Source organism: Protopterus annectens, chromosome 11.part0, assembly GCF_019279795.1.
Source record: "Protopterus annectens isolate FY-2018-M chromosome 11.part0, PAN1.0, whole genome shotgun sequence".
In the NCBI taxonomy this organism is placed as follows: Eukaryota; Metazoa; Chordata; order Ceratodontiformes; family Protopteridae; genus Protopterus; species Protopterus annectens.
Genome location: NC_056745.1, coordinates 815367446 through 815394889, shown reverse-complemented (window position 1 = coordinate 815394889; position 27444 = coordinate 815367446). Strand labels below are relative to the sequence as shown.

Here is a 27444-nt window from a genome sequence, read left to right as displayed (position 1 = left end):
GGTTCCCGGGTATTGGAACAGAAACTGTTAAAAAAAACTTGGATTTGATTTTCTATAATTATAAAAGCAACTTAATATTAGGAGGAGATTTTAACTAGATATATTTGATATTTCTGAAACTACAAATAAAAGACCACTGCGTACATCTGCTGTATCAAATGCTTTAAACAAGTTGGTTGAATCATTTCATCTGGTAGATACTTTCAAATTTAAAGAAGACAAATGTTTGTTCTTTTCCCATCAAGATCACAGATTTGGTACCCAAACTAGTATAGATAAAATATTTGCTACCCATGACTTACACTCTAAATTAATTAATTTCTCAATCACTCCCTGCCCTTTTTCAGACCGCAATTCATTGATACTAAAACTTCAGGGTACAAACCATTAATCTTTAACTTCAGAATTCCAGCATATATAATTAAAATTAAAGAGTTCAAGCCCTGGTTATTGTTTGAATTACAGTTCTTCTTAGATATTAATTGCACCACAGAGATAAATAAAATAATGATATGGGAATCATTAAAAGCTAACATATATGGTAAAACTCTAACTTGCTATAAAAACATCAGAGAATGGGATTCTGAATTATTAGATCTACAATCCAAATGTTTGTCAGTAAAAGCTGAAAAAAATCAAAATCATTTGGAGAGGAAAAATAAAGTAGAAGTATTAAACAATAAACACAATGAAATTTTAACACATAAAACTAGTTTAGTTAATACTTTGGCCACTTTTCCGAAATATCTACATCATTTATCCACAAGAATCAAAATACAATCAAAAGCTAATAACATTAAAAGTATCTTCCATGAAAAGAAAGGGAAAGATGTCTCATATATAAGTGACATTCTTGATGCCTATAGAAATCACTGTATGGAACATTTCCAAAATGAAAATATATATGTTGATCAATTAAATATAGATGAAAAATGTTCTAATATAAAAAAAATACCTGAAAAATTAAAACTAGATCTGCAAGCACTCATATCCTACAAAGAAATTACAGATACAATAAAAGGGGGTAAAAATAATAAAATTCCAGTTAAAGATGGCATACTTATAGAAATATATAAACTTTTTTATTCAAAGATACTATCTCTCTTCCATAAAACTCTATTAGAAATTCAGTCACAAGCTTTAATACCATCACCTGGAGATATTCCTTAATAACATCAATCCTAAAGGAAGACAAATCCCCAAACCTCTGTATGTCATATAGACCTAATCATTATTAAATAATGACTATAAGATATTTATGACAATATTAACTAACGGAATGAAAATACCACTATCCAAATAAAAGGATAATTTATCTTATAGATTATGTTAATAAAGGAAATAAAGAGACACTCATAATTGGTTTAGATATAGAGAAAGCCTATGATTCCCTAAATTGGAACTATTTATTCAAAATCCTAATGCTACTTAAATTTCCTGCATCCTTTGTTCATCTCCTAAAGAATATATATACAAATAATTTAGCATATGTCAAGTTAGGTCCCTTTACCTCTGAATCTATACATATAAAAAAAGACACTAAACAAGGCTGTCCCATTTCACCAATTCTATTTGCTCTGGCTTTTGAAATGGTGGCAGATTCAATTCATAACAATATAAAAATCAAAGGAACACATGTTTGTGAACAATACAATTCTAAAGTAATGCTATTTGCTGATGACATATTACTAACTTTATCTAATACAAAAGAGACATTAGAAGCATTAGATATATTAATTGACAAATTTCACATGACTTCAAGACTCATTTCAATAAATCAAAATCAACATTTTTATTTTTAAATAAAAAGAACTGCAGACTAAGGGGGAATCACATCATAGGGAAACAAGAATCTACCTTAAAATATCTCAGAATTGACTTATGCAAGGATAATAATTAATTAATCTAAGAAAAAACTACAATAATATTATCAATACAATTAACATTTAAAGATAGACTGCAGTTAATAAAAATGGTTTTACTGCCCAAAATCCTATATATAGCCTTGGCAATACAACTAGTTACCAGAAAGGAATATACTTAAATAAATAAATTTGTGTCTAATAAAATTGTTATGGTTTCCCAAAAGAACCAGAATAGCTTTAATACATCATATCAGACCATGGAAACATTGAGGATTAAACTTTCCTGATATAGAAACATATATAAAAGCATCAATATCTAAAACAATCTCTGACTGGATAAGTCCAAATTACTCTGCAAATTGGAAAGAATTACTAACTGTAATATCAATAAATGAATTTGATTATTAGTATGCAATATAACATAACTAAACCCGCTAAAACTCTTAGGATTATTTATTATGTTGACTCGTTTAGGAAAATTATTAATGCAAATATAGATTTAAAAATCTGGTTTGATATTTTAACACCATTTATAGACACAAAGAACTTTCCACATAAAATATATAGAGAAATTATTTATTCCTGGGAAAAGAAAGGATTTGTTTGTTGGCTCCAATGTATCAAAGAACTAAAAGTTTTAGATATGCAAGTAATAAAAACAACATACAAAATTCCACAACAGAACTGACTAACTTTACAGAGTATTCTGTCATATTCACAAGATTTAAGTAGAATAATTAACAATTCTTCATTTAAAGAAATACCTACATTTGCGAAATACATATATTAAATCATATATAATGACTTTGACATGGGAAACAGTATTTCAAAAATGTACAAAATGTTGATAAACTATAAAACAACACCGAAAACCTCATATTGGAAATATATAACAAAAGGACACTCAATACAGTTAAATGAAGATATTAAAACAAATATCTTATTATCGATAAAACATACATCCTTTGCACAATACTGGAAAGTTTTTAATTGGAAATGCTTGCACAGAGCAATCTTAACCCCAGACAGAATCAGCAAAATTAGTTCTTCCATAAAAGGAATATGTTGGAGATGTGAGCAAGTACACAGTGCAGACTGGAACCACATTTTCTTTGATTGTGTTAAAATTAAGCCATTTTGGAATGGTATTAATATCTTTCTACAAGCTTCACTTAATGAATCATTTTATTTAACTAAAGCCTTTGTATTATTAAACGTGAACAAACATCCTCATTTGAATAGGTCAAACATGTATGTAGTATGGACTATACTTGCAATTTCAAGGAAGTGTATAACAAGAAGATGGAATACAAACACAATACTAACTTTGGAAACTTTGGAAGACTTCTACACCCTACTGAGGACCACTGCATTATTGGAAATTAAAATTAAAGAACTAAGAATTTATCCAAAGCCATTTATCAACAACCCTTGGGGAAAAGTCTTATTGTTGATTGACACTATACAATAATTGATCAGACACTCTGATAATGGATTAGACATACTTATAAAGTAACTGTATACATTAAGATCTGTTATGGTATCAGGCTAATGTAAATAGTGTGCATAGTTATTTAAGATGTTATATATAAATACTATGGAATTCATTCAAATATATTTGAAAAATAAAAAAAAGAATTGAGAAAAAAAACAGCTAATCTCCTGACAGTGAGACCATTCACCACTATAGACTACAGTAGCTTATCCTAACTATTTCTACAAATGATCCAAATCAGGGACTTTTAGTATACTAGCGTATATACTGATAAAATGCCGATGTAAAGTCACAGCAGAAGGTATATAATAATGCATTATGGCTGTGTCCCAGAAGACTTAAGTTCACATAGCACTCTCAATAATCCAGGCGCAGGTTTTAATAGGAAAAGTCGACAAGGTGGGCTTGTCTTGTGGATGGTATTGCAGAGTCTCTCTAGAGACACAAAATTTGGGTAAAGGACAGAAGGGTGCCTCAATGTATAAAGACAAAGGGGATTCATGCTTTCCACAGATATGTGACAGTATTTCACACCATCCTCAGTAGAACTCACTTAAATAACTCTTCCTCCTCAAATGACATAAGCCACTTGACAGAACTGTTGAACACCTAATGAGCTTAGTTAGCGCTAATACATTTTAAACCAGAATCATATACATAGCATCACAAGAATGCAGTCATATAAGTGAATAATACTCCACACTGTGCAGCCGAACTTTATAACATCCACTCATAATTAATTCATTAACACTACCTCTCCTGGTAAGGAAATCTTCATTAATGACAAGTAAACAACATTAGATGATATCTTCTCTGGAAAAATCTTTCAAAATTATATGATCCTCTCCTTGTGTAATCATAATCCACAAGTTATCTACATTAATGACAAACTCAGAATCCATTAGAAAATTTTATACATCTAATCTATCACTTTTCACATTTTTCCTTATTTCAAATTTAGTCCATGTTAATTCTAAGCAAGCTCCCCCCCTCACATCCTCAGATTATCCAATGGACAGAGTGGTGCTTATCTGAAAAAGCAAATCTAGTAAATACATCACATCATCTTGAGCCATAAATTTATTCATTTATTTATTTTATTTATTGACATTTGCTTACCTGAAAAGTCCAGCTGGGTCAAAGTACCAATTTTCAGTGGTCACCTTTGTAGAAAAACTCCAGGAAGGTAACATTACATACATAGTTGCAATAACATATTTACACCCATTGTACATTGTGCAATGATGTGGTTTACATTATGATATAATGCAAAAAAGTTGCATGGATTTGAGAAACAAAGTTTAGCAGTATAAATATGAATGTTCATTCAAAATAGCATTTGAATAAAAAGTATTGTAATATGCAAAATAATTTAGTGTTAGTGGTAGATAGCAGGATATGGGTAAGAGCAGGATAAGGTTGAAGAGTTAAGTGGTGCTGTCTCAGAGAGTATTTTGTTAACAGAAGATAAAGTATAAGAGAAACTCTTGGAAGTGCTGGGAAGGGGAGAAAAAGGGAAGAGGTAAGTGATGCAAGAGAGGTGAGGAAACAGGTGAAGACAGAAAGAAATGTTATAAAAAAGTGAGAAGAAATGAAGAGAGGTAGATAGGTAGCTAAAATAGGTTGGCATGTAGGGGTAGTAGATAAATACATCAGAGCTAAGGTGTTCAGCCACGATTTGTACAGGAAGAGATCCAGGCTTTAGATAATAATTATTTTATGTAGTATTCGAAGGAAAGAAGGGTAGAGTTTATTCTTAAGGTTAGTGAAACAGAGTTCCAGGTTTTGGCTGTTAAATGAAAGTAAAGACTTTGTCCAGATGATTTGTTAGGTCTAAGTATTAAGTGTCACCCTAACATAATTATTGTTACTGAAACTTGGCTTAAACCTTCCAATATTGCATCATGTTACATCTGTTAAAATGATGTTTACCAAAGTATTAGACCACCCATAACAACTGGCTAATTTGTTGATGCAACACTGGCAAACACCTATTCTTTAATTTCCCAGCACAGTAATTTAAACAAAGTACATCAATTAACTCATTGCTTTCCTCCATTCACCCATGTTGTTGCAGAAAATAATTGTATTATCTTATGAGATTACAATTGTAATTATAACCCCAAATTTTAGCACTGATTCTGCACCTTTGTCAGTTGCAATAACACTGAAATTATTAGTTACCTTGCTGAATTAAGCCTCTATACTGGTAACCATTCAACCACTGACTTGTTAATAATCAAATTCTTTCACATTTACCATGCTTAGGTAATGCCACCACTTTTAAGTGGTCATAATACCATATGTATAACCTTCTCTGTAGTCATTTCACATGGCAAGATCATAATCACTCATAATCACTTATGCATTTCATAAAAAATCAAAAGCCTAATTCCTGCACAAACTGGAATACACTGGAATCCCTTGACATTTCAGCCTGACTGTAATACTGCATATGAATATCTGTTAAACATACTAGTCTCCCTGCAAGATAAATATCACCCCATAAAACAAATAATAGTCAGAGAACACTTTTTACCATTGTCTAATTTGAGGGTTCATATTATATGTTCGAAGTTTCAAATCTTCGAACATCATATAATCAAACTTATATGACTGAAGTTTAAAAACTTCGAACATATAAAAAAAAAAAGAAAAGAAACTTACTTGAACACTGTAAGCATGGGGGGGGCAAGTCCCCCCACTCTGCTACTTAAATATATCAACTCCAAGACCTCACTACAGTGAAGTATAGGAAAATGTTCCCTACAGCAATCTCACTTCACTGAAGTGTAGTCTTGGAGTTGGTATATTTAAGTAGCAGGGGGTGTGAGGGGCACAGCCCCCTACATGGGAGGTGCAGGGGGGGCTACCTCCTGATTACAGCATTCAGGTAAGTTTCTTTTTTTTTTTTATATGTTTGAAGTTTTAAAACTTCAGTCATATAAATTAGATTATATGACGTTCGAAGTTTTGAAACTTCAAACATATAATATAATGATTCTAAGATTAGGAAATACATTAAGAAGAGAAAGTCTAATACGAGGATTATGATCTGATCTGATTATAATTCTTTGAAGAACATGGAGATTTATTTGCTGTATGTACCATTCATTAAAAAAAAAAAAAAGAACAAAGTGTTTTGCTGCTGACCTTTAAAGCAGGTAAAGTGAGAACTATCAAACAGAGAGCTGGACAGTTTTGAAACAAAGTCAGGGACGGTTTATTGTAATAGACAATTGGCAGAAAAGAAGCAGCATTGACTTCGGTCACTGTCGCTTGCTGGCTGTCACTGTCCATTCGTAGTGTGGGGCCCAATCCTAATATCATTTGGGGATTACTTAACAATTCTTAAGCTCAGGTATTGTGGTAATGAAATGTTGAACTAGTTTATCTTTTTTCTGATATTGGAGTGTAATTAGGTCTATATTAGTTCACCGAAATGTTGTTCCGGTAAACACCTATTCATCAACCAATATTCAGTGAAAATCAGGGCAGAGATTCACTGAATTTACTAAAGGCAATGAAATAGTTGCCCAAAGCACAATGGGCCAACTTGTAGTTGACTCAAACCCACCCAAGTGGGGGGCTTTGCCCGCCAGACCCCCCGAACTATACATACCAACTCCAAGATCACACTACAGTGGAGAAGAGGGCAAAGTTCTGTAGTTGTATGTTGTGCTTTGGGCAACTACTTCATTGCCTTTAGTAAATTCAGTGAACCAGTGAAGCGATTTTCACTGATTACAGGTCAGTGAATAGGTGTTCGCCGGAATAACATTTCGGCAACCTAATATAGACCCATGTACTCATGGAGCTACATGCATAACATGTATTTAAAGTCAACAAGGAACAACAAAACACTATTGCTTCCTTATAAATTCTTGCAAAAACTTTGCAAAATGAAAACTAATATGCTAGTTCAAAACATATCTCTAGACTCATGAAATGAGATACAAATTTTCATAGGTAACTCCATAGAAAATAATAATTAGTCGGTTATATAATAGGTACCAAACTCACTAGGCAAGTTGCAAGTTATTCGTTGTGGTATGTAGGGTTTTCTGTTGCTTCTGATTAGTATTTTATTTTTATTATTTATCTTTATGCTTATTTTTGTTTTTATTTTTATTTATTTTTATTTTATTTTTGCACTTTTGCACTGGTTTTATGGTCGTGTGTGCTATAGTTTTTTTTGTTGTTTTTTTTTGGGGGGGGGGGTTGCACTCTGGCTAGTGTTCTGAGACTGGTTTAGGTGTTCTGTCTGATTTTTGTTGTTTATTTTTATTATTTTTATTTTTTAATATTTTATTTAAAGTTCCCCTTGGGTTGGATGTTGTCTCTCTCTATATATATCTCTTTTTGTTTTACTTTCTGCTATTGTAATGACATGGACTTGCATTTTTCAGTGAACATTCAAGCTTAAGAGTCTTAGGGAGATACAGATAATGGCAATTTTGAAATAACAATGAACATTTCAAACCAAAAACAGACCAAGTAGCATGTAAAAATTCAAAAATGAATGTAATTCAATAAGTATGACATGTTAAGATGAGGTGTTATCTACCTGAATTAGTGGTAGCTCTGATGGATATTAAATATAAAGAAACTGATGTCACTTACTGGAAAAAAGAAGAATAGCAATTTCCATAGTGCTCGGATAAATTCGTAGTACTCACTATGCATATCAGGTAAGGTCTGCCCTGGAATAATTTTTCTTCTAAGAGTTTCACCAGCATTTAATAGTAAGGAAGTTGGATATATTATGTAAGTTGCTTCAGGGAATAAACATCCATGCGTAGTGGATGGTGAGAGATAAGTAATATAAATCTCTATTTTATAATTAAATTCATGAATCTATTTAAGGTTTGCTGAAGTGGTCAGTTAACCATAATATAGCTTGTAGTATCTTTGTAATAGTATACTAGTGTCAGGCTTTGGATTGGTGACAGTATTCCTTTCTTCATGTTGAACTTTTTAAAAATAAATAAAAAAATAGAATAACTAAATTTATATTTTGATAATCCTTTACATTCAGGTGCTTCATGGTTAAACCCTGTTTTAGGTATGTTTTCCAGAAACGAATCGGCTGGTATTTGAAAAACCAAGTGAAAGTTCAGAAAAGTTACCTAGTCAAGAAGAAAATGAAGTGTGCTGCAAGCAAATTATGAACATTTCTCAGAAATACTCATTACTTCTGTAAGTATAGTAAATATAACATCATTAGAGTACATGGGTCCTTATCACCTAATGCTTAAAAAGGTTTATGAGAATGGGGAAATCTGAGGTAGGATGTAATGTGTAATAAGCATGCAATGAATTATCAAAGGTATCCAAATCAATATCAAAGAAAAGCTGATGGGTGAAGTTTTTTTTTTAATTTGTGTATTAAGGAATTATTTCAAACAATGCATTATACTTTGCCTATGTCTTGGGGCTCAAGTAAGAAACAACTTTTAAGATATTTATAATATAGAATTAACCACTCCCCCAAAAAAACACAGTTACAAAATAAGAAAACATTTTATTAAAATTGGGGTTTTCTTTTTAAATTCACATTCATTTGCTAACCAGAGTACTAGCCATAAATGTGTGTTAATAATGTGAATCAGGAACATTGGTCAAGTTAAATAGATTAACTGGGTACTTCATATGTATGTACTTTTCATAGGTGGTTACTAGGCTATGAGCCCAAGAACCATTTTTATCCTAGTCAAGCTTACCCCAAATTTAACAAAATATTACTGAATGAGCCAATACCCAAAGGAATTCAACAGTTACAAAATAAGCTTGTACACATCAAATGGTCATAGGCCACCACCATCCAGTAGGGACATAGTTGCCAAACCGGGGGTAAAGTTGCAATTTCCCATCCGTTGGTCCAAGTTATAATTGAATAGGGTTAGGGATGAGCTTTGCTTCACATGCATGAGAAGCATGTTCCAGAGAAGGGGTAAACTTTGAGACATATACCTGCCCCTCCAACATGTCCTGTTTATGGCATTGATCAGGTTTAGTTCCAAAGTTGGGTATTTGTGATGTAAGTTGTGTTGTGTTGTGGATATACAGAAAATCCATCAGTGTGGGGTCAGACAATGCTGTGTAGGCTAGGAATAGATTGTCTTGGAGCTGTATGTTGAAGATATATTACAGGGATAAGGTTTTGAGACTGCCTGCATAGGACTTGTTTATACTCTGTATTTGTTTGAGAGTAACCTCTGTGGTCTTTCATGTTGTTTCAAGTGCTTGGTCAGCTACATGCCAAAGTGTGCATTGTACTTGATGATTGGTCTAATCAGAGCCAAGTACAGTGGAACAATGACTGGCTTGGACATGCATGCCATGCCCTTAGGTATAATTTGTACAACACAGAATAATTTTCCTACCACATTAGACACATGGTGGTCATAGGTCAGATTACTGTCAACATGCATTCCCAGAGCCCTGACCACTAATTCTATTTTTAGGGGCATATTATCAATATGGTAATTTTCAGGAGTGAACATATCTCAAATGGTAATTTTTAGCATTTTTTTGCATTGAGTTTTAGTCCACTGCCCTGGCACCAGCTATTTGTCTGCATCAGGATATTTTGAAGGATATCTGTGTCTGTAGGGGATTCAATGACTACTACTATTTTGCAGTCTTCTGCATTCTTTGTAGTCAGTGTCCTTGACATTTGTCCTGACTTCAGAGAAGTGGATGCCAAAAGTAGAGGCCCCTGTGGGACTCCACTAGTGACTGACCTCTTTGTGAAGGTGGATTCCCATACCTTATCTTCTTCTATCAGTGAGCCAACTGCCTATCCAATGGATAACATATGGGTTTATGTCCAATTCTGTAAATTGATTTATAATGCCAGAGTGAGGTATTGTATGAGTGTCTTGGCTAGACTGAGGTAGGCAGTGTGCACTGTTTTGACCTTGTCCATAGGAAGTCCACTAGGTCAAGTAGGCATGACCTGCTTTTAACAAAACTGAACTGGGTAGGGTCCAATGTCTATAGGTTTCTTACTTTACTGTTTATTAGATCCATGATAATCCTTTCCATGGCCTTGCAGTCTGCTATTCATTTAATGTGAAGCATGTCTGGATGCTATGGTTAAACAGAGATTCTACGGGTCTAACATGTCATATTTCATACTATTCAGGAGGCATCCTAGGATATTATCAGTCCCATTGAAGCAGTACTCTTGACCTTAGAGAGAGTGGTGAGGACCTGCTCCTTAGTGATTGTTGGTGGAGAAATGCTTGAGGGTATTTTCTGTGGTGCAACAGGTGTTGATGGGAGGGGGGGGGGGTAAAATTGGAATTAAGTTTATCAGCCAGTAGATCATAGGATCATAAGAGGTTACTAGGCTATTGGCCCTAGTGCTTTTACAAGCCTAGCCATGTTTTACCCTTGTTCCCTCATAGACTGAGAGAAATAGCCTATATACGCATGCAAATTTATGATCTGCACTGACTACCCCTATCCAAGAAGGACATAGGTGAAACCTCTAGGTGTATTTATGGTTAGAACAAAAACAACACAGGATCAGCTTGTGGTAAAGCAGAGCTCATATAAAACAGCAGAATCCAAGCTAACAAAAATGAGCTTAGCAAAGCCAAAAAGTTTATTAAAACAGACAAAGCTTTCAGATAAAAAAAAAATCCTTCTTCAGTGTAACATAAAACACAATTAATAAAACCTTTATATACAAAAATCAAGCACAGCACAGCCAATCAAAATAAAACGTAAATCATTCAATTAAAAAATAATGCATTTAAAGATATATGCAACACTTATAAAAATATACCTTATGTATTCAGACAAATCATTTCAATACAGGTTTAATGCTGGCTGTCTTCTTAACACTAGGAAAATGGTCAGCTTGCATACATACAATCCAGTCATATAGTCATATTCTCTTTATTAAAGCCTATTTTCAGGTCACCACCCCTATAGTTCTTAAAAACCATATCAATTACTCTAAACATAAACTCATGAGAAGTACCAAACTCAATAGTATGTTTTGCAAGAGCCTTAGTTGTGACACCTCCACAGAGGTCAAACCTATGCTTAAGAATTCTGTCTCTTAGTCTTCTAATAGACTTCCCTAGAACGAAACCAGAACAGATTATACAAGTAGCCAACTAGATTATAGTAGCAGTGTTATAGGTTGCAAAGCACTTAAAACTAAATTCTTTATGGGTAACAGGATGAGTAAAATGGTCCTCACTACATATTAGGTTACAGCATGAACAATTATAACAGGGAAAAGTCCCAGTTCTATTTACGGGGGCCAGCTTGCAATTACATTTCAAATCCTTGTAACACAATCTATATTTTAAATTTGAACAATTTCTTTATGCAAATGCTGGTCTCATCTATATAAGTTTTCAATTTGGGTAAAGAGTTTGAAGGTCTCCTATATCCATGTTGATTAGGTCCATGATCCATGGCACCTGCAACAATTGGAGAGGCCACAAAAGTACCTCACAAAGAGGATCCTAGGCTTTAAAATCTTGAGTGGATAGGAAATAGAAAATTCACCCCAGGGATAAGTCCAGTGGCTCTACTCGACAGTGGCACTGGGAACTAAGGTTGGGTGGCATGATGCCAGGGTAATCCTATGGGCTAGGCTATGAACCTATGAACCTATGATGATTCTTTCCATGGCCTTACAGATAAGGCTGGCTAGGCTTATGGGGCTATAATTCCCAGGGTTGGTTGAGGGACCCACTTCGTGCAAAGGGATCACAGTTGCAGTTTTCCATTCGGGTGGGCCAAAGCTAGTACTTAGACTGTGGTTGAAGGGAGAACCCAATGGTTCAACCATCTCCTGTTTTAGACCATTTAGTAAGCAGCCTGGGATGCTGTCCAGTCCCATAACAGCTTTGTTTTTGGCCTTGGAAAGGGCAGTTATGACCTGCTGTTTGGAGATAGTAGGTAGAGGACTGGTGATAGGTATATTTTGGGATATGATTGGTGGGGACAATAGAGTGATGTTTTTTTCTGAACCTGTCTGCTAGCAGGTTGACAATTTTCACAGGTTCTATGTGAGTGGTACCATCCACTACAAGTTTGGCACAAATCTGAACCTTTCTTTTAAGATTTCTGATATAGTTATAGAATGCCTTATCATTATCCTTAGCCAGGGATGCTAATTTGGTTTCATAATTTTTGCCTAGCAATTTTCACAGGTTCCATGTGATTGGTTCCATCCACTACTAGTTTGGAATAAATCTGAGCCTTCCCTTTAAGATTTCTGATGTAGTTATAGAATGCGTTGTGATTATCCTTAGCCAGGGATGGTAATTTGGTTTCATAGTTTTTGGCTGGCAATTTTCGCAGGTTCCATGTCAGTGGTACAGTCCACTCCTAGTTCAGGCACAAATCTGAGCCTTCCCTTTAAGATTTCAGCTGTTGTTTTATTTTATTTTATTTATTTTACATTTGTTAACCGGGAGAGTCCGACTGGATACATGTCCATTTTCAGTGGAGGCCCGGGGAGAAAAGCTCCAGGTACATAACAGACATATGAACATTGTTAATGCAAAAAAGGAAGATAGTTGAGTTCTAAATACAATATAAAGATACATCACATCTTGGGAAAAAAATAACAGCAGAATATAAAAAAAAAAAAAAAAAACATAGGTCAGTTACAAAGGCAAGGCGCCTTGTTAAAAAGCGGTTAAGGATAGTGAGGTAAGAGAAGGGTAAATGATAGTGGTTAATCAGGTTTGGAACAGGGACATTGCCAGAGAGTATTGAGATGGGGTTTGAGCTTTTTTTTTTGAATTGTAGGAGTGAAGGTTCTGAGGTGAGCATGGTCAGTAGGGAGGTCCACATTTTACCTACAAAGTTTGAGAATAGAGAATCCCCCGCAGAATTATTGGCTTTGGTAGTTTGAGCTAAGATCTTATTGGAGGAGCGTAAAGATTGCAGGTAAATATAGGGGTGAATGATGTTTTTCAGAGCTGGTGTTTTCTCTGGGTGATACAGTATCTGGTGAGCCATTTTGAGTTGGTTGAAATGGAGTTGGCTGGAAAACTCTAACCACCCTAGTTGCTTCAAGTTAGTGCAGTGGTGCGTTCTAAAGGTGGAATTTGTAGCAAATCTAGCTATGTGATTGTAACAAGAAGCAAGTTTGTTAAGGGTTGTCTTGTTTAGGTTTGTAAAAAGGGGGGAGGCATAGAAAAGAGTTGATAGTAGGTGTGTGCTGGCAATTGTAATTTTAGCGTGAGGAGTGAGAAAGTGTTTTACTTTATAGAGAGAGCCAAGCTTTTTATTGACTGTTTTGATGGTTAGATTGAAATGGTTGTCAAATTTAAGGGAGTTATCAATGGTAACACCTAATAGCTTTGTGTGAGCTTCTGGTGATATAGTGATTCCATTGGAGGATGTAATAGAGAAGGTGGGGGGAAGAGTCTTGTTAGTGGGTGAGAAAGTAAGTAGTTTTGTTTTGTTGGGGTTGAGAACTAGTTGACGACTTGAGAACCATTTTTCTATTAGATTGAAGGTGTCTTGGGTTGAAGCAGTGAGGTCTGCCAGGTTGGAGGCAGTGCTGATGATAGTCGAATCATCTGCATATTGAATGCATGTGGCATGGGGGGTGATTGTGGGCAGGTCATTAACAAAGATGGTGAAGAGAAGAGGGCCAAGAATAGATCCTTGGGGAACTCCAAGTGTAACAGGTAGGCATGTGGATAATTTGTCCTGCCAGAGAACAGCCTGTTGCTTATTGGACAGGTAGGATTGGAACCATTTCAGCGTGGAATTGCTGAGTGATAGTTTTTTTAATGTATGGAGGAGTTGAATGTGGTTCACCATATCAAAGGCCTTGGAGAGGTCTAAGAAAAGAGCAGATGATAGTTTATTATTGTTTCTGAAGTTATTGATGGTATTAGAAAAGGATAGTAGGGCTGATGTGGTACTGTGATTTGGCCTGAAGCCATGTTGGGAGTTGGCTAGAATTTTATTTTTGGTGAGGTGTTCCATCAGTTGTTTGTGGACACACTTTTCCATAATTTTGGCCAGGGATGAGAGTATAGCTATAGGTCTGCAGTTGGTTAGCTCTAGTGAGCTACCACCTTTATGGAGAGGAATAATGTGGGACATTTTCCATATGGAGGGGATGAAGGCTTCTGACAAGGTACGGTTTATGATTATGGAGATGGGATAGGAAATGGCCTCAGCTGCTTTTTGCAGAAACTCAGCTGGGAGAAGGTCAGCTGCTAGCTTAGTGGGTTTTAGGTTTTTTAAGAAGAGATGTTATAGAGGATATGGGTACTGGATCGAAGGTAAATAGATGATCTGATGTAGTTGTAGTATTCTGCTGGCATGGGTAGTGGAGTGGGCTGGTTGTTTGTTTGAATTGTGTGGCCAAGGATTGTATAGTTTCTGTGAAGAAACTATTGAATGTGTTAGCAATGTTTACAGGGCACTGTTGTTTGCAAGTTGTTGGAGTGGGGGTGGTTGCCTGGCCTGGGTGCAGGAGCTTGTTTAAGCCTGCCCAGAATTTTTGTGGATTATTAAGGTGTTTGTGTTGGAGGTGGAGGAAGAAGGTTTTTTTATCATTTAAGATCATTCTTTTAGTTTCATTTCTAAGTTGCCGGAAGGTTTGGTGGGAGTGTGGGTCTTTCGAGGTACGCCATGTGACCCACATCTTGTTTCTAGATAGGATTTTTGATTTTGTTTCCTTAGAGAGCCATGGTGCGGTTTTGGTTTTAGTTCTAATGGACCGTATTGGAGCATGGGAATCTAGAATCTTGAGGAAGGTGGTGTTGAAGTAGATAACTGCCTCTTCAAGAGGAAGAGACTTGGGTATTGTCCAGTTGTGGGCTTTAAGTTCAGTTTGAAAAATGGAGGCGTTGAATTTATTATTGTTCCTGATTTTTTTTATGGTTGTAAGAAGGGGGGTGATTTTCTTGAATTTGATATGAGTACGTGATCACTCATGTCCTCTGGGTGAGTACCTGCTGAGTACTGTTCAGGATCTTTATTAGTAAGGATCCAGTCCAGGATGCTGTCTTTGTTTTGGGGTTTACCTAGTCTGGTAGGAGTGGATATGAGCTGAGAAAAGCCATGTAGATTTATGCTGCTAGATGGGGAGCTAGATGAGAAGGAATTAGTTGCAATTATCCTTAGCCGGGGATGCTAATTTAATTTCATAGTTAGCTTTGGAGGATTTAACAAGATGTCTAATTTGATTACTCAAGCTGCGGAGGATGTCTTTCCTCTGCTGAGACCTTTCTTTTTGTTCATTGACAACAGTGTCTTTCTCTGGTTGGACAACCTGTTTATGCTGGATGTCCACCAAGGTGGTTCATTTTTTCTTGAGGATCCTGATTTAATCCATTCAGGTATGGATGATTCTTTACACTTGTATAGGTGTTTATACAAAGCATTAGTGTACTCCTCAGTATGGGAGTCACTGCTGTTGGTAGTGAGCGGGGGTTTGAAACTATTCATGCCATCACCTAGGAGGCTATAGTTTGCTTTGGAGAAATTTTTTAAACTTTTTGCTCCAGAGGGAGGGTTAGCTGTGGTCGTTACTTTGAATAAAACAGATCTGTGATCTAACCTTACCAGGGATGGCCTCACACATGGAGTGTTGCAGTGATCTCCCATGTTGGTGAGCACTAGGTCGAGAATATATGAGCCCCTTGTGGGGGTGCTAACTATCTGTTCCAAAGCATTTGTGTTAACAAAGTTCAGGAACCTTAGGGTGAGCATGTTAGTGCTCGTATATGTTGCCCAATTGATGGAGGGATACTCAAAGTCATCCTTGACTAGGATGTTTGGCTGTGTTCTAAGTGACTCAAGTAGGTCCAGGTAGGTAGTGTGGCTTGCCTTGTTCATGGTGGAAGACATATAGCTAACCATGATGTTGAGGGGAGGAGATCATTCCTACAATTAGCTGGACTTGGAGTAGCTTTAAGAAATTGTACTGTTTAACCAGTCATGAAGTGTATTTGTCTTTGATGAAGATGTATACACCACCTCCTTTGGTTCTTTCATATTCATTTTGCAGTCTAAATATGTGGAAGGCATTGTAGTCTTGCATGGCCAGGGTACTCTCTGCAGCCTTGAACCATGTCTCTGACACTGCACAGACACCTGTATCTTTCAAAATAAGGAGTGCTTTTAATGAGTGCAGTTCTGATTTAGACTCCTAGCATTAACTCATTCACTCTAATGGAGTTCAGGAAGTTTGCACTGTAAACTTCCAATGGGCAAAGCCTAAGCTTTTTGACAGAATCAAATTATGTCCTCACATTTCAAACAAATGTTCATATCTTTGGAACCATAGGGGTTATGAAAGAAGTGTAAATGGCAAATGGCTCAGCACAGACTATTTTTACAGTGGTAATATTCTTTAGGCTCTTGATCTTAAACCATGTTTTATAAGTCACAGTAAACACAGTAACTGTTACAGTTGTAATATCTTATAAACAACTTACAATATCTCAGCAACCACTGAAGTTTACACACATACTGTCAGCAGCATTTTATTCATTGACCTGAGAACTTTCATATGAGGCTAAGGAGTTCTGTCTGTGTTATTTGGTTATTGAGATATTTAGAAAAATGTGAAAATTATATCTATATAAATTAATATCATAAAAAACAACAGTAAATGTCTACTTACCTGCATTAGGCAGAGATCAAATATTAATGCAGTTGAGTTTGCCATTGTGTAAGCTTTACGATTAAATATTTTAAAACCTTGTACATAACATTGTTTTGGAATTATTGATGCAAATATGAACAAGCAATATTTGACTCCTAGAGGCATCAGTAGGAGTTAACTGTAGATGCACATGGAGATGTCACTCAGATGTAAAGAGTTAAGCAACCTTGAGTTTGTCTCTAGAAGATGTTTTTATATAGGTTCATAGGTTCATAGGTTCATACTAGGATATCTGCCCGAGGGCATTTACAAGCCTAGCCCATCATTTTGTGGCTTACGCCACCCCTTTAGTATGGGGAACTATACCCATTATTTTGCTGTGCCTCTGTCGAGCAGTGACACTGAGGTAATCCCTGGGGGTATATCTGCGATCTCCCATCCATTGGTCAAGATTTCTCTTGAACAAGGCCAGCGAGGTGCTCTGCCTCACATGTACCAGGATTTTGTTCCACAGCATAGGGAGTCTTTGGGTGATGAATCTATCCCTCCAGCACGTCCTATTAATAGCCGTGTCGAGGTTTAAGTCTCCCGCCCTTGTGGCTCTGATGGATCTAGATTTTTTGAGGTGAAGCATATTCATCAAATCTGGGTTTGACATGGCCTTGTATGTTAGGCAAAGGTCACCTCTGAGCAAGCGGTGTTTACTGAATAGAGCTGGAGTTCTTTCAGTCGGGCAGCATAGGACAGATTTTTGAGACCCTTTATCCTTTTGGTGAGGAACTTTTGTGGCCTCTCCAGCTGCTGCAAGTGTCGGGTCAGATACATTCCGAATGGGGCATTGTACTCAATCGTTGGTCTGATGAGTGATGAGTAAAGGGAGACTATGACCTCCCTTGATCTAGATGAGAATCTCTTCATGATAAGGTGGGCAATGTAGAAGGTCTTCCTAACTACTTTAGCTACATGGGTGTCAAATGACAGATTACTATCAACCTGGGTCCCCAGGTCCCTGATAACTTCTTCTGTGCTCAGTGGATTGCCACCTATTTGGTAGCTAGGGGTAACCTTGTTTTTCCCGAAGGGTATGACTATGCATTTTTTGGCATTTAACTTTAGGCCGTGGCTCTGGCACCAGTTATCCGTTTCTGTGAGACCCTTCTGAAGGATATCTGTGTCAGATGTGTTTTCTACTATGGCGCTCAGTTTGCAGTCATCTGCAAACTTTGTCAGCCATAACCCTCCTGTGTTTGCTTGTACTTCGGAAAAGTAGATGCCAAACAAGAGTGGGCCCAGGACTGAGCCCTGTGGGACACCACTTGTGACAGGCTTTGAGTCTGACATGGCGCCAGCAACTCTGACCCTGTGGGTTCTGTCACTCAGCCAGTTTGCAACCCATCTTGTGATGTATGGGTTAACATTTAAGCTGATGAGTTTTTCAATGATACCCGAGTGGGGTATTGTATCGAAGGCCTTAGCCAGATCGAGGTTTACATAGGGAATTTTGTTATTATGACATTGCCTAAAACAAGGCACTATGGGGAGGCAAGTAGCTTAATCAGTAACTGAAAGCCAAGATGTGACAGGTGGAGACCATGCCTCGTAAAGCAGCGTGGTCTTACTACCAAGTCGTCTCAGGCTGACAGATACTGGATCCCCCTGGATTGACACCAGAAGGTAAGCCACTTGTTAAAGTCAATCATTTGCTGTTTGTAGTGAGGCATCATCCAGGGTGAAAGTAGAATGCTGCTTAGGGCTAGGGACATACATGCCTGGGACACATAATCAGCAAGCTCAGTCATGTCTCTCTTCATATAATCCAGTGAGGTATGTCTCAAGTCATTCACTCCAACATGGACTATGGAAGAGTCATAACAGTACTTGTTGTTGAGAGACTTGAGTATGTGTGTGCTTTGGTGGAGCCTGGCACCCGACATGCAACTGAACTTGACAGTCTCCTTGTCTAGCCTGGTGAGTGGAACATCTGTGTGTCTTACTACTGAGTCGCTTATGACCAATCTACTTAGTTTTGAGGTATTTTGCCTTCGGGGCTTGTTGGGTGAAACACTAATGTATGTATTTTTATGTATAGTGGATGCTGTTGAAACTGCAATGTGTATGGATGTTTTGCTGTTTGGAGGTCTCTGTTCTTTTGGTATACTTCTACTGACTATCTCCACGTATGTGGCTTTCTGTGTTTTGTTGTTGGTTTGTGGAAGATGTGAAGTGTGTGTGCTGACAACCCATTTGGTATCTGATTTGATGTTTCATGAGCGAGAGAGCATTGATTCCAGATTTAAAGTATAGATGCATCTCTCACATATTGTATTAGTAAGTTTTAGGAGTAATGGGCTGCCAGTATACATGAAGCAGTTGCTACACTGCCTCGGGATGCCTATGTCCATCAAGCTATCTGGAAAAATGGTGGGAAACTGTCCATCCATTATGTCAGGTTTGCTATGTAGTAAAATAGTGGGGAGAGGGCTAGATGGAACTGGTTCTGCTGTGAGACTAGTAGAATCAACTAAACTATGGAGGTTTGGGAGCAGGTCCCTGTGTCAATGCCTAAAAATGTGCTGCTGAGTTGCTCTCCAGGTAGCGGCTTGCAAGAAAGAGGGAAACCTAGGATGGTTCACTAGCAGATGTTTAGGGAAAAACCGAATTTCTAAGTTTTTGTGTCTATAACAGGCAGCACTAACCCCACTTGCCCTATGTGCAAACTCGGTGCTTAAATACAAGCTAAGTTAAGGAATTTTCAAACAAGCCAGCCAGTGAAAATACTCAATACTTGTTCCAACAATCCCCAACTCAGATGGATCCTTGGCTACACTCTTCTGTCACAAAGGTGCAGGGGCCTGCTAATCTAAGATGGCTGGTTTTAGTTTTCAGATAGTGCCAAACAGTCTAGATTTAACAAATATGAATCTAGTCTTTGCTATAAAATACACAAGTACTAGAAAATACAGTAGTGCAGGAAATACAGTCTCAAACAGCAGAAGAGTTAAAACAGCAAAAAAAGTTAAAAGTATACAGACATTCAGTAATAAAGAGTTTAAAAGTGCAGTACAGTGAATAAAAATACTTAGTTTTTTTTTTTTTTTTTTTGTAGATTTCAAAGGTAGATTTGTATTTTGTTTGGATTTACTCCAGAGATCAGAGAGAGAACACAAATTCCAGAGCAGCTCCTGTAAACTGAGATTTGCATCCAGGAGCTGTCATTTAAGCAGACATGAATTTTGCCCACATCCTTGTTGGCATTCCAGCTATGAGGATGTATTTATTTACTAGCATGACCTCTCTTCTGGGTGGGTGGGGGTGGGCGGATATGGGGGTGAGCGACTTGTACCATCAAGAAGCTGAAGTATCTTCCTTTATGCCAGTGCACTTGTTCAGTGAAAGCTACTGCCCTTCAGTAGCTTGGTGTACCACCTGCCCAAGCTTTGTTGCCTGCCTACTTCCTTCTACTGAAGGACTGCTGCAGTCCATATCTAACTTTGCTCTTCCCCCAGGATGGGCAAATCAATCCTTCCTGTCAGTTCCAGCAAGCACACCAGCTGCTAAGAACTCCAGCTTCCTAGGCTGTACTCAGGACTCTATCCCTATATGGCACCTGAGTGTCAGTTTTGTTAATTTATTTATTTATTTTATTTTTTATTTTACATTTGTTGACCGGGATAGTCCGACTGGATGCATGTCCATTTTCAGCGGATGCCCGGGGAGAAAAGCTCCAAGGGTAAGCAGATACAGCATTACATAATACCAGCATTACATATTACAAACTGACTATTTACAGAGATTACATAAGTAAGCAAGTTAAACAAGTTCCACAGGTTACAGTTAGTCCTGAGCACAAGTCAGGATTAAATTAAATTACACAGTAAACTGGTTAACAGATTTTTACACATTTGAGTTAGCCAGGCTTGATACATTGACATAGCCAGTTAAGTGACAAATGTTGTTTGAGTCTAGTTTTAAATTGACCTAAGGTAGAAAGTAAGGTGATATCAGCTGGAAGAGAGTTCCAGGATCTACTTACAGAGTTTGCAAAGAGAGAATCACCGGCTGTGTTATTAATTTTTGCTAGTCTGAATTAGTAGTTTGTTAGAGGATCGAAGCGGTCTAGGATTGTTATAGGGGGGTGATAATATTTTTAAGTGCAGGAGTATTGTCCGGATTATAGAGGATTTTATAGGCCATAATCAGTTGGTTATACTGGATTAGGCTAGGTAGTTCAAGCCAACCAAGCTGATTTAGATTGATGCAATGATGTGTCCTAAAAGGCAGCCCAGTGGCAAACCTGGCAATGTGGTTGTAGCAAATTGAGCATTTGTTAAGGACAGTCTTGTTCAAATTCGAGAGTAGAGGGGATGCATACAGAAGGGTTGAAAGAAGGTGAGAGTGAGCTATGGCAATTTTAGCTGGAGAGGTTAGGAAGGCTTTTATTCTGTAAAGTGACCCTAGTTTTTTATTGATGGTTTTGATAGTTTGGTTAACATGTAGGTCAAATTTGAGATTATTGTCTATGATGACACCTAATAGTTTTGTAGATGGGTCAGGGGAGATTATTGTGCCATCATTTGATTTTATGGTAAAGGTGAAAGCGGTAGACCTATGTGTTGGTGAAAATAACAGCAATTTATTAAGACAACCTCCTTGAAGACAAGATGGAAATGTTTTGACTAGCTCCTGCACTCGACTCACTGTCAAATGCCATCTCCCTTTCCCCAGCTGGATGGCAATAAAACAGGTAAACATTTAAATGTTTACTTCTATAACTGTGTATATAAAATTGCATCAGAAGATCTTATGGCTAGTTTGATGCAATTTTATATACACAGTTATGGAAGTAAACATTTAAATCAAATGATCTTATGGCTAGTCATAGGCATGGGGCAGCTGTCATGGTGCAGCAGTTAGCATTGTCACCTCACAGCAAGAATTATCTGGTTCAATTCTCAGCTGGGGGCCCTCTCTGCAGAGTCTGCATGTCCTTCCTGCAGTTGTGTGGGTTTCCTCTTGGTGCTCCAGTTTCCTCTTACATTCCAAAGACATGCAGTAGTTGGATTAGACACTCTAAATTGGCCCTAGGTATGAGTACGTGTGCGAGTGAGTGGTACAGGCTAGCCACCTGGTGGTGTAAACCTTAGCTCTATATGATTATCACTGCTGAAGTGCCACCCTGACCCCATGTGTAAAAATGGGAAAAAGGGGTTGAGGATGGATAGATGGATGGATCTTATGGCTAGTATTAGCATACACTCCTTCTTCACTGTTCATCCATTACCCTCCTTATAATGAATCCTGATCTGCATGTAAATTCTTACTAAAAGCTTAAACCCAGGTCAGCAGCACTAGAAAGAATACTTCCCCAATGTATGAAAAATATTTAGCCAAAACATCCTCATATCCTTTTTCCATTACTTTTAGCGGATCTGCCAATGAGTGTCCATCTGGAAAGAAGCAGTCATAGTTCTATTTCTTTAATGCTGACCTTAAGCATTACTAAATAACTGTCAACCAACTGTCCATTCATTATTATCAAAATATCAATGAGAATTGTGTAAACTAATAAGTATTGCAGTATCTAGTAAATGATCACCTATTTTCTAATACCCATCATAGATCCAGGCATATAGGCTTTGTTAAATGAATTGCCACATTTTTTCTCTAAAGTCTTTGACACTGTTTGTCATGCTAGGCTTATAGAGTTGTTCTCAGTAATGGAATTCTTTCATGCTACCAAGTGGTCTATTAACTGATTGAGGAAGAGTATGCTATGAGATGGAATGGGGTCTTCTCTCTCATTGTCCCCTCCTAATTGTGAATATTGTAAGTCTCAGGGATTCTATGCTGTGAACCCTTCTATTTATAACATTCATGAATGAAGTGGCTGACCATTGTTATAGTTCAAAGCTTATCCAGTCTGCTTATGTCCCCACATTTCTGACATTACATTGTTTGGAATCCATTAGCATCAAACATAACATTTGCTTTCTCATCTATGAATCCTATGGATCTTAGCTCAAAGTTTATGAAGTGCCTTAATGCAAACAAAACTAAATCTATGCTAAATTTCAATGTCTGTTTGCAACACAACTTATAATTCCTCCCTTAGTGAGCTTATCTCAATTTCTGTTAACTGGATTCTTAGTAAATTGCTGAAGTGAATTCTTCATATATTAAACATATCACGTCTATGGAACTTCTTGGTTGTACTATTGATTAGCAATGAAAATGTGATTGTCATTCAAAGAAGTTTGTTACTGTGACCAGTCAGAAATTTGGTAGGTTATACAAAGCTAAGGTTTTCTTACTGATTAAGCTATGATGCATACAGCAATATTATATTTGGTACCATTACTTTACTGCAATCACGTCTGTAGCTTTTTTATTTATAGGAATATGTATAGACAAGCAATATAAATAGAATATGGTAAGAGAAATAAGTTCAAAAGTGATTAAATATAGAAATATTAAATGTTATCCAATTTTAAAACAGGTATTTCTTTGATGGTTACAAATAGTATTCCAATAAAGAAAAAGATTGGGTTTAAGTTATATATGTCATTGGCTATTAATACAATTAAGAATATACTACTGCTGTGGGGGATGAACCAGAGTTTATTTACAAATATATATATATATATTTTAAAAGTCATTAGACCACAATTACCAATATGACTCAGTCATAGTCCATGTGGGATTAAATGACCTGAGATGTACCTCCCTAAACTATATGAAGAGAAACATCATGGAGCTCTCAGAATATGTGTCTCAGGCTGGTATGAGCCTGGCATTGAGCAGCATTTTACCTTCTCCAAGAATTATGCCAAAATATGAACAAAAGAGGACTGACTTTAATAACTGGCTTTGATTCTGGTGTCATTCTAAGGGGGTGCAATATTTGTCAGCATGGAAGGAGATGGTCAACAGACCACGCTGCTTTGCCAGGGATAGTCTGTACCTCTCCTTCTAGCCTTTTGAATATTAACTAAAACACTGTCTTCCCCATAGTGCCTTTTTAGGCAATGCCAACCTGAAAGTACTTCCGACATAGCAAATCAAAACCAAGAAAATCTAAAGGTATTACTGCTCATTGCTAGGAGTCTAAACAAAAAACTCCACTCCCTAGAAGCTCTCTTTAACCTAGAGAATGCTGACATATGTGCGGTCACTGAGACATGGTTTAAAGCCATGGAGAGCATAACCAACAGTGCAAGGTTATAATGCATTCACACATTTAGACCAGCTACTTCACAGGCAGAACTAAAAGTGAAGGTATCTCTATTTAGATCAAAAATAAATATTCTTCAAGGCTGGTCAAACAGGACAATGCACTTGAGCTGCTCCATGTTCAAATCATCATAGGTAAAGTCCGATACCACTTCCTTGCAAGCTATAGGTCCCCCTCTATGACCCAGGAAACCCATACAAGGTATTTAAACTTATTAGAAACACTAACCATCCATCCCAATACCATACTCATGGGTGACTTTAATTACTCCACTATTAACTGAAAATTGTATATGATACCAAAAGGTCATGCACAGAGATTCCTGGATTTTGTAAACACAAACTCCCTGAACCAGATAGTCAGTACACCAACCAGGGGTGCAACCATACTGGATCTGATCCTCACTAATGTGGGAGAGTGCTGCACACCCCGTACTGTAATGCCTTTCCTGCTAAGGTCAGACCACAAAATGGTCTCCTTTGAAGTAAAAATAAATCCTGGACCCCCAGCTAAACCTGGAATATTGAGGAACTATTCTAAGACTAACCTCCTGCTATTACGTGAGAACCTGTCAACATTTCAAGCTCTCATAAATCCTGAGAACACTGCTACCTATGCAGAACTGTTTACAGGAAACCCTGTGCAAGCATGTTAATAGCTGCACAGAGGCAGCTTTACACACCAGGAAGAAGTACAGAACTAACTCAAAAAACAAGCCATCCTAGTGGAATCACAAAATCAATAGGCTGTATAACAGGAGGAAGAAAATCATGGCAAAAATTAGGAGGTGCACCACCTAGCAGGATAAAAGCACTCTTATCAAACTAAACAAACAACTCAGAGGACAAATAAAGTTTACCAAAGCCAAATTTGAGGTAAGTTTGGCCTCCCAGGCCAAGGAGGACCACAAAGCATTCTTTAGCTATGTCTGCAACCTCAAAGACAATATACAATTGTGTGCAGAGTTCATTATGAATGGAGCCATTTATACTGAGCCAGAAGATATAGCAAACTTCCTGGCTGATAAATTCAGCACCAACTTTACCCCCCCCCCCCCATTCAACCTTCCCTCATGAAATATTATAAAATATAACTCCCCGTGCTATCACTAGGGAACAGGTCCTTAATGCTCTCTCTAAGACCAAGAACACCACATCAATGGGCCCAGACAATATCCCAGGTTGGCTTCTAAATAGCATGAAACATGATCTATCAGAGCCATACCTCTCAACCATACTGAATTCCTCGGTATTTCCCAGTTTTGAGGGCAAAATAGTGTGGTGCCACGAATTCCTGAGTGGTCCCTTCAAATACCAATTTTTTGTTGTGATTATTTTTTTTCAAAGAATTTCTCATTAAAAGGGGACGTGGCAACCTCATAATGCAGAGCAGTAAAGCAATGCAACATGCGCACACTTAACACACACATGCACACACACACACACACACCTTCATGGCTAGCCAGTTTACCTGCAGGCTGAAGCATGTTTATAGGAAGTAGGAGGAAAATGGAGTACTAAGCAGCAAAGCACACAAACGGAGAGAAAACATGCATACTCTACTCAGAATGAAGCTCACATCTGGTACCGAACCAGCAAAGCAAATGCGGCAATGCCATTTACTGCACTCTATGCAAAACCCAAGGCTGATACATAATGTCTACTAAACTAATGTGAACCCCCCCTTCCATTTTTCCATTTTGAGGATCAGCAGGATTACTAACTGAATAGACCCTAATGGTTACTCAATGACATCAAAATAATGGCCCCCACTGGTTACTCAACACCCTACCATGAGATAGTAACTGGAAAATATACCAATTAATGTTGTATTTTGACCAAGAAAATTTGTTTCACCTGAATGTACAACTGCCTAATATCACTGGCCATCTGACATATAAGAAACACTTTGCATAGACCATTAGACCAACGATTAGCCAGCATTTTAAATTTTAACCAATAGCTGTCTACCTAATTCCAGGGTATCCCTACGGCTTCGATCAACAAATTCACCAGTGGTTCATATAGTTTTTGCACAATCAATATTCCCTTTCAAGGACCAGCTATGAATTTGCCACTCAGATTTAACACTTTGGGATCGGAGTTGCTCTAATTAAACCACAAACATTATTATGACCTCTAAGTTAAAACACATGATTACCCATCGGCTGGAAAATTAAAGATTCAGCAATATTCACACTGCATTCAGTTTTTTTATATTTAGTTAAGTTTTAGCTTTTATAATGAATGATGTCATCCCATTGATATGATTAGGTAAGCTAGAATAGCCACTATCTGTTTTTTTTTTTTTTTTTTTTCTGCAACACTACTTGGCAGTTGATTCAACCGGATGCACATATACTTATACAAAAACTCCACTTTCAATATTTTTCCACTTCCTTTAAAGTGTTCTGGCCCCAAACAAGGTGTTTTTACAGCAGACAGTGTTTACAGTAGGCAGGTTTTTGATCTTGATAAGCAATTTGACCTCAGACTAAAGTAAGATACATGCTAACTTGTCGGCTGGAAATTACAAATGGCTCAGAGTCAGCCATAGTCATGATGCTTTTGCATTTTTTGATTTATCTTTAGTTAATTTTTTACGTTTTTAATGTTTTTCATTCCCCCATCCCTACTGATATGATTTTGTGAGATTGAAGGATACTAACCATTTTTTCGGCAACCCTCCAAATTGCGTTCATTGCAGCCAAAGCCAAACCAGATATACATTTACACATATAACAATGACATTTCCAATATTTCCCTTTCCTGTTATTTGTTTTACCCCAAACAAGATATTATAGGTTCATAGGTTCATAGGTTCATAGGTTCATACTAGGCTATCTGCCCAAGGGCATTTATAAGCCTAGCCCATAGTTATGTGGCTTTTGCCACCCCTTTAGTTTGAATAAAAACTATGCCTATCATTTTTCTGTGCCTCTGTCAAGCAGTGACACTGAAGTAATCCCTGGGGTATATCTGCGATCTCCCATCCATTGGTCAAGATTCCTCTTGAACAAGGCCAGCGAGGTGCTCTGCCTCACATGTACCGGGATTTTGTTCCACAGCATAGGGAGTCTCTGGGTGATGAATCTGTCCCTCCAGCACGTTCTATTTATAACCGTGTCAAGGTTTAAGTCTCCGCCCTTGTGGTTCTGAGGGATCTAGATTTTTGAGGTGAAGCATATTCATCAAATCTGGGTTTGACATGGCCTTATATGTCAGGCACAGGTCAC

The 27444-nt window shown here is 37.3% G+C and overlaps 1 protein-coding gene across 1 annotated transcript in view; it reads left to right on the top strand.

Moving 5' to 3' along the window:
* Positions 1-27444, top strand: part of PIK3C2G (phosphatidylinositol-4-phosphate 3-kinase catalytic subunit type 2 gamma) — a 1120359-nt gene that overhangs the window by 88901 nt on the left and 1004014 nt on the right. Inside the window, exon 4 of the mRNA XM_044087254.1 lies at positions 8426-8559. Coding sequence (XP_043943189.1) covers positions 8426-8559 — 134 coding nt within the window. The remainder of the gene's footprint in view (positions 1-8425; positions 8560-27444) is intronic.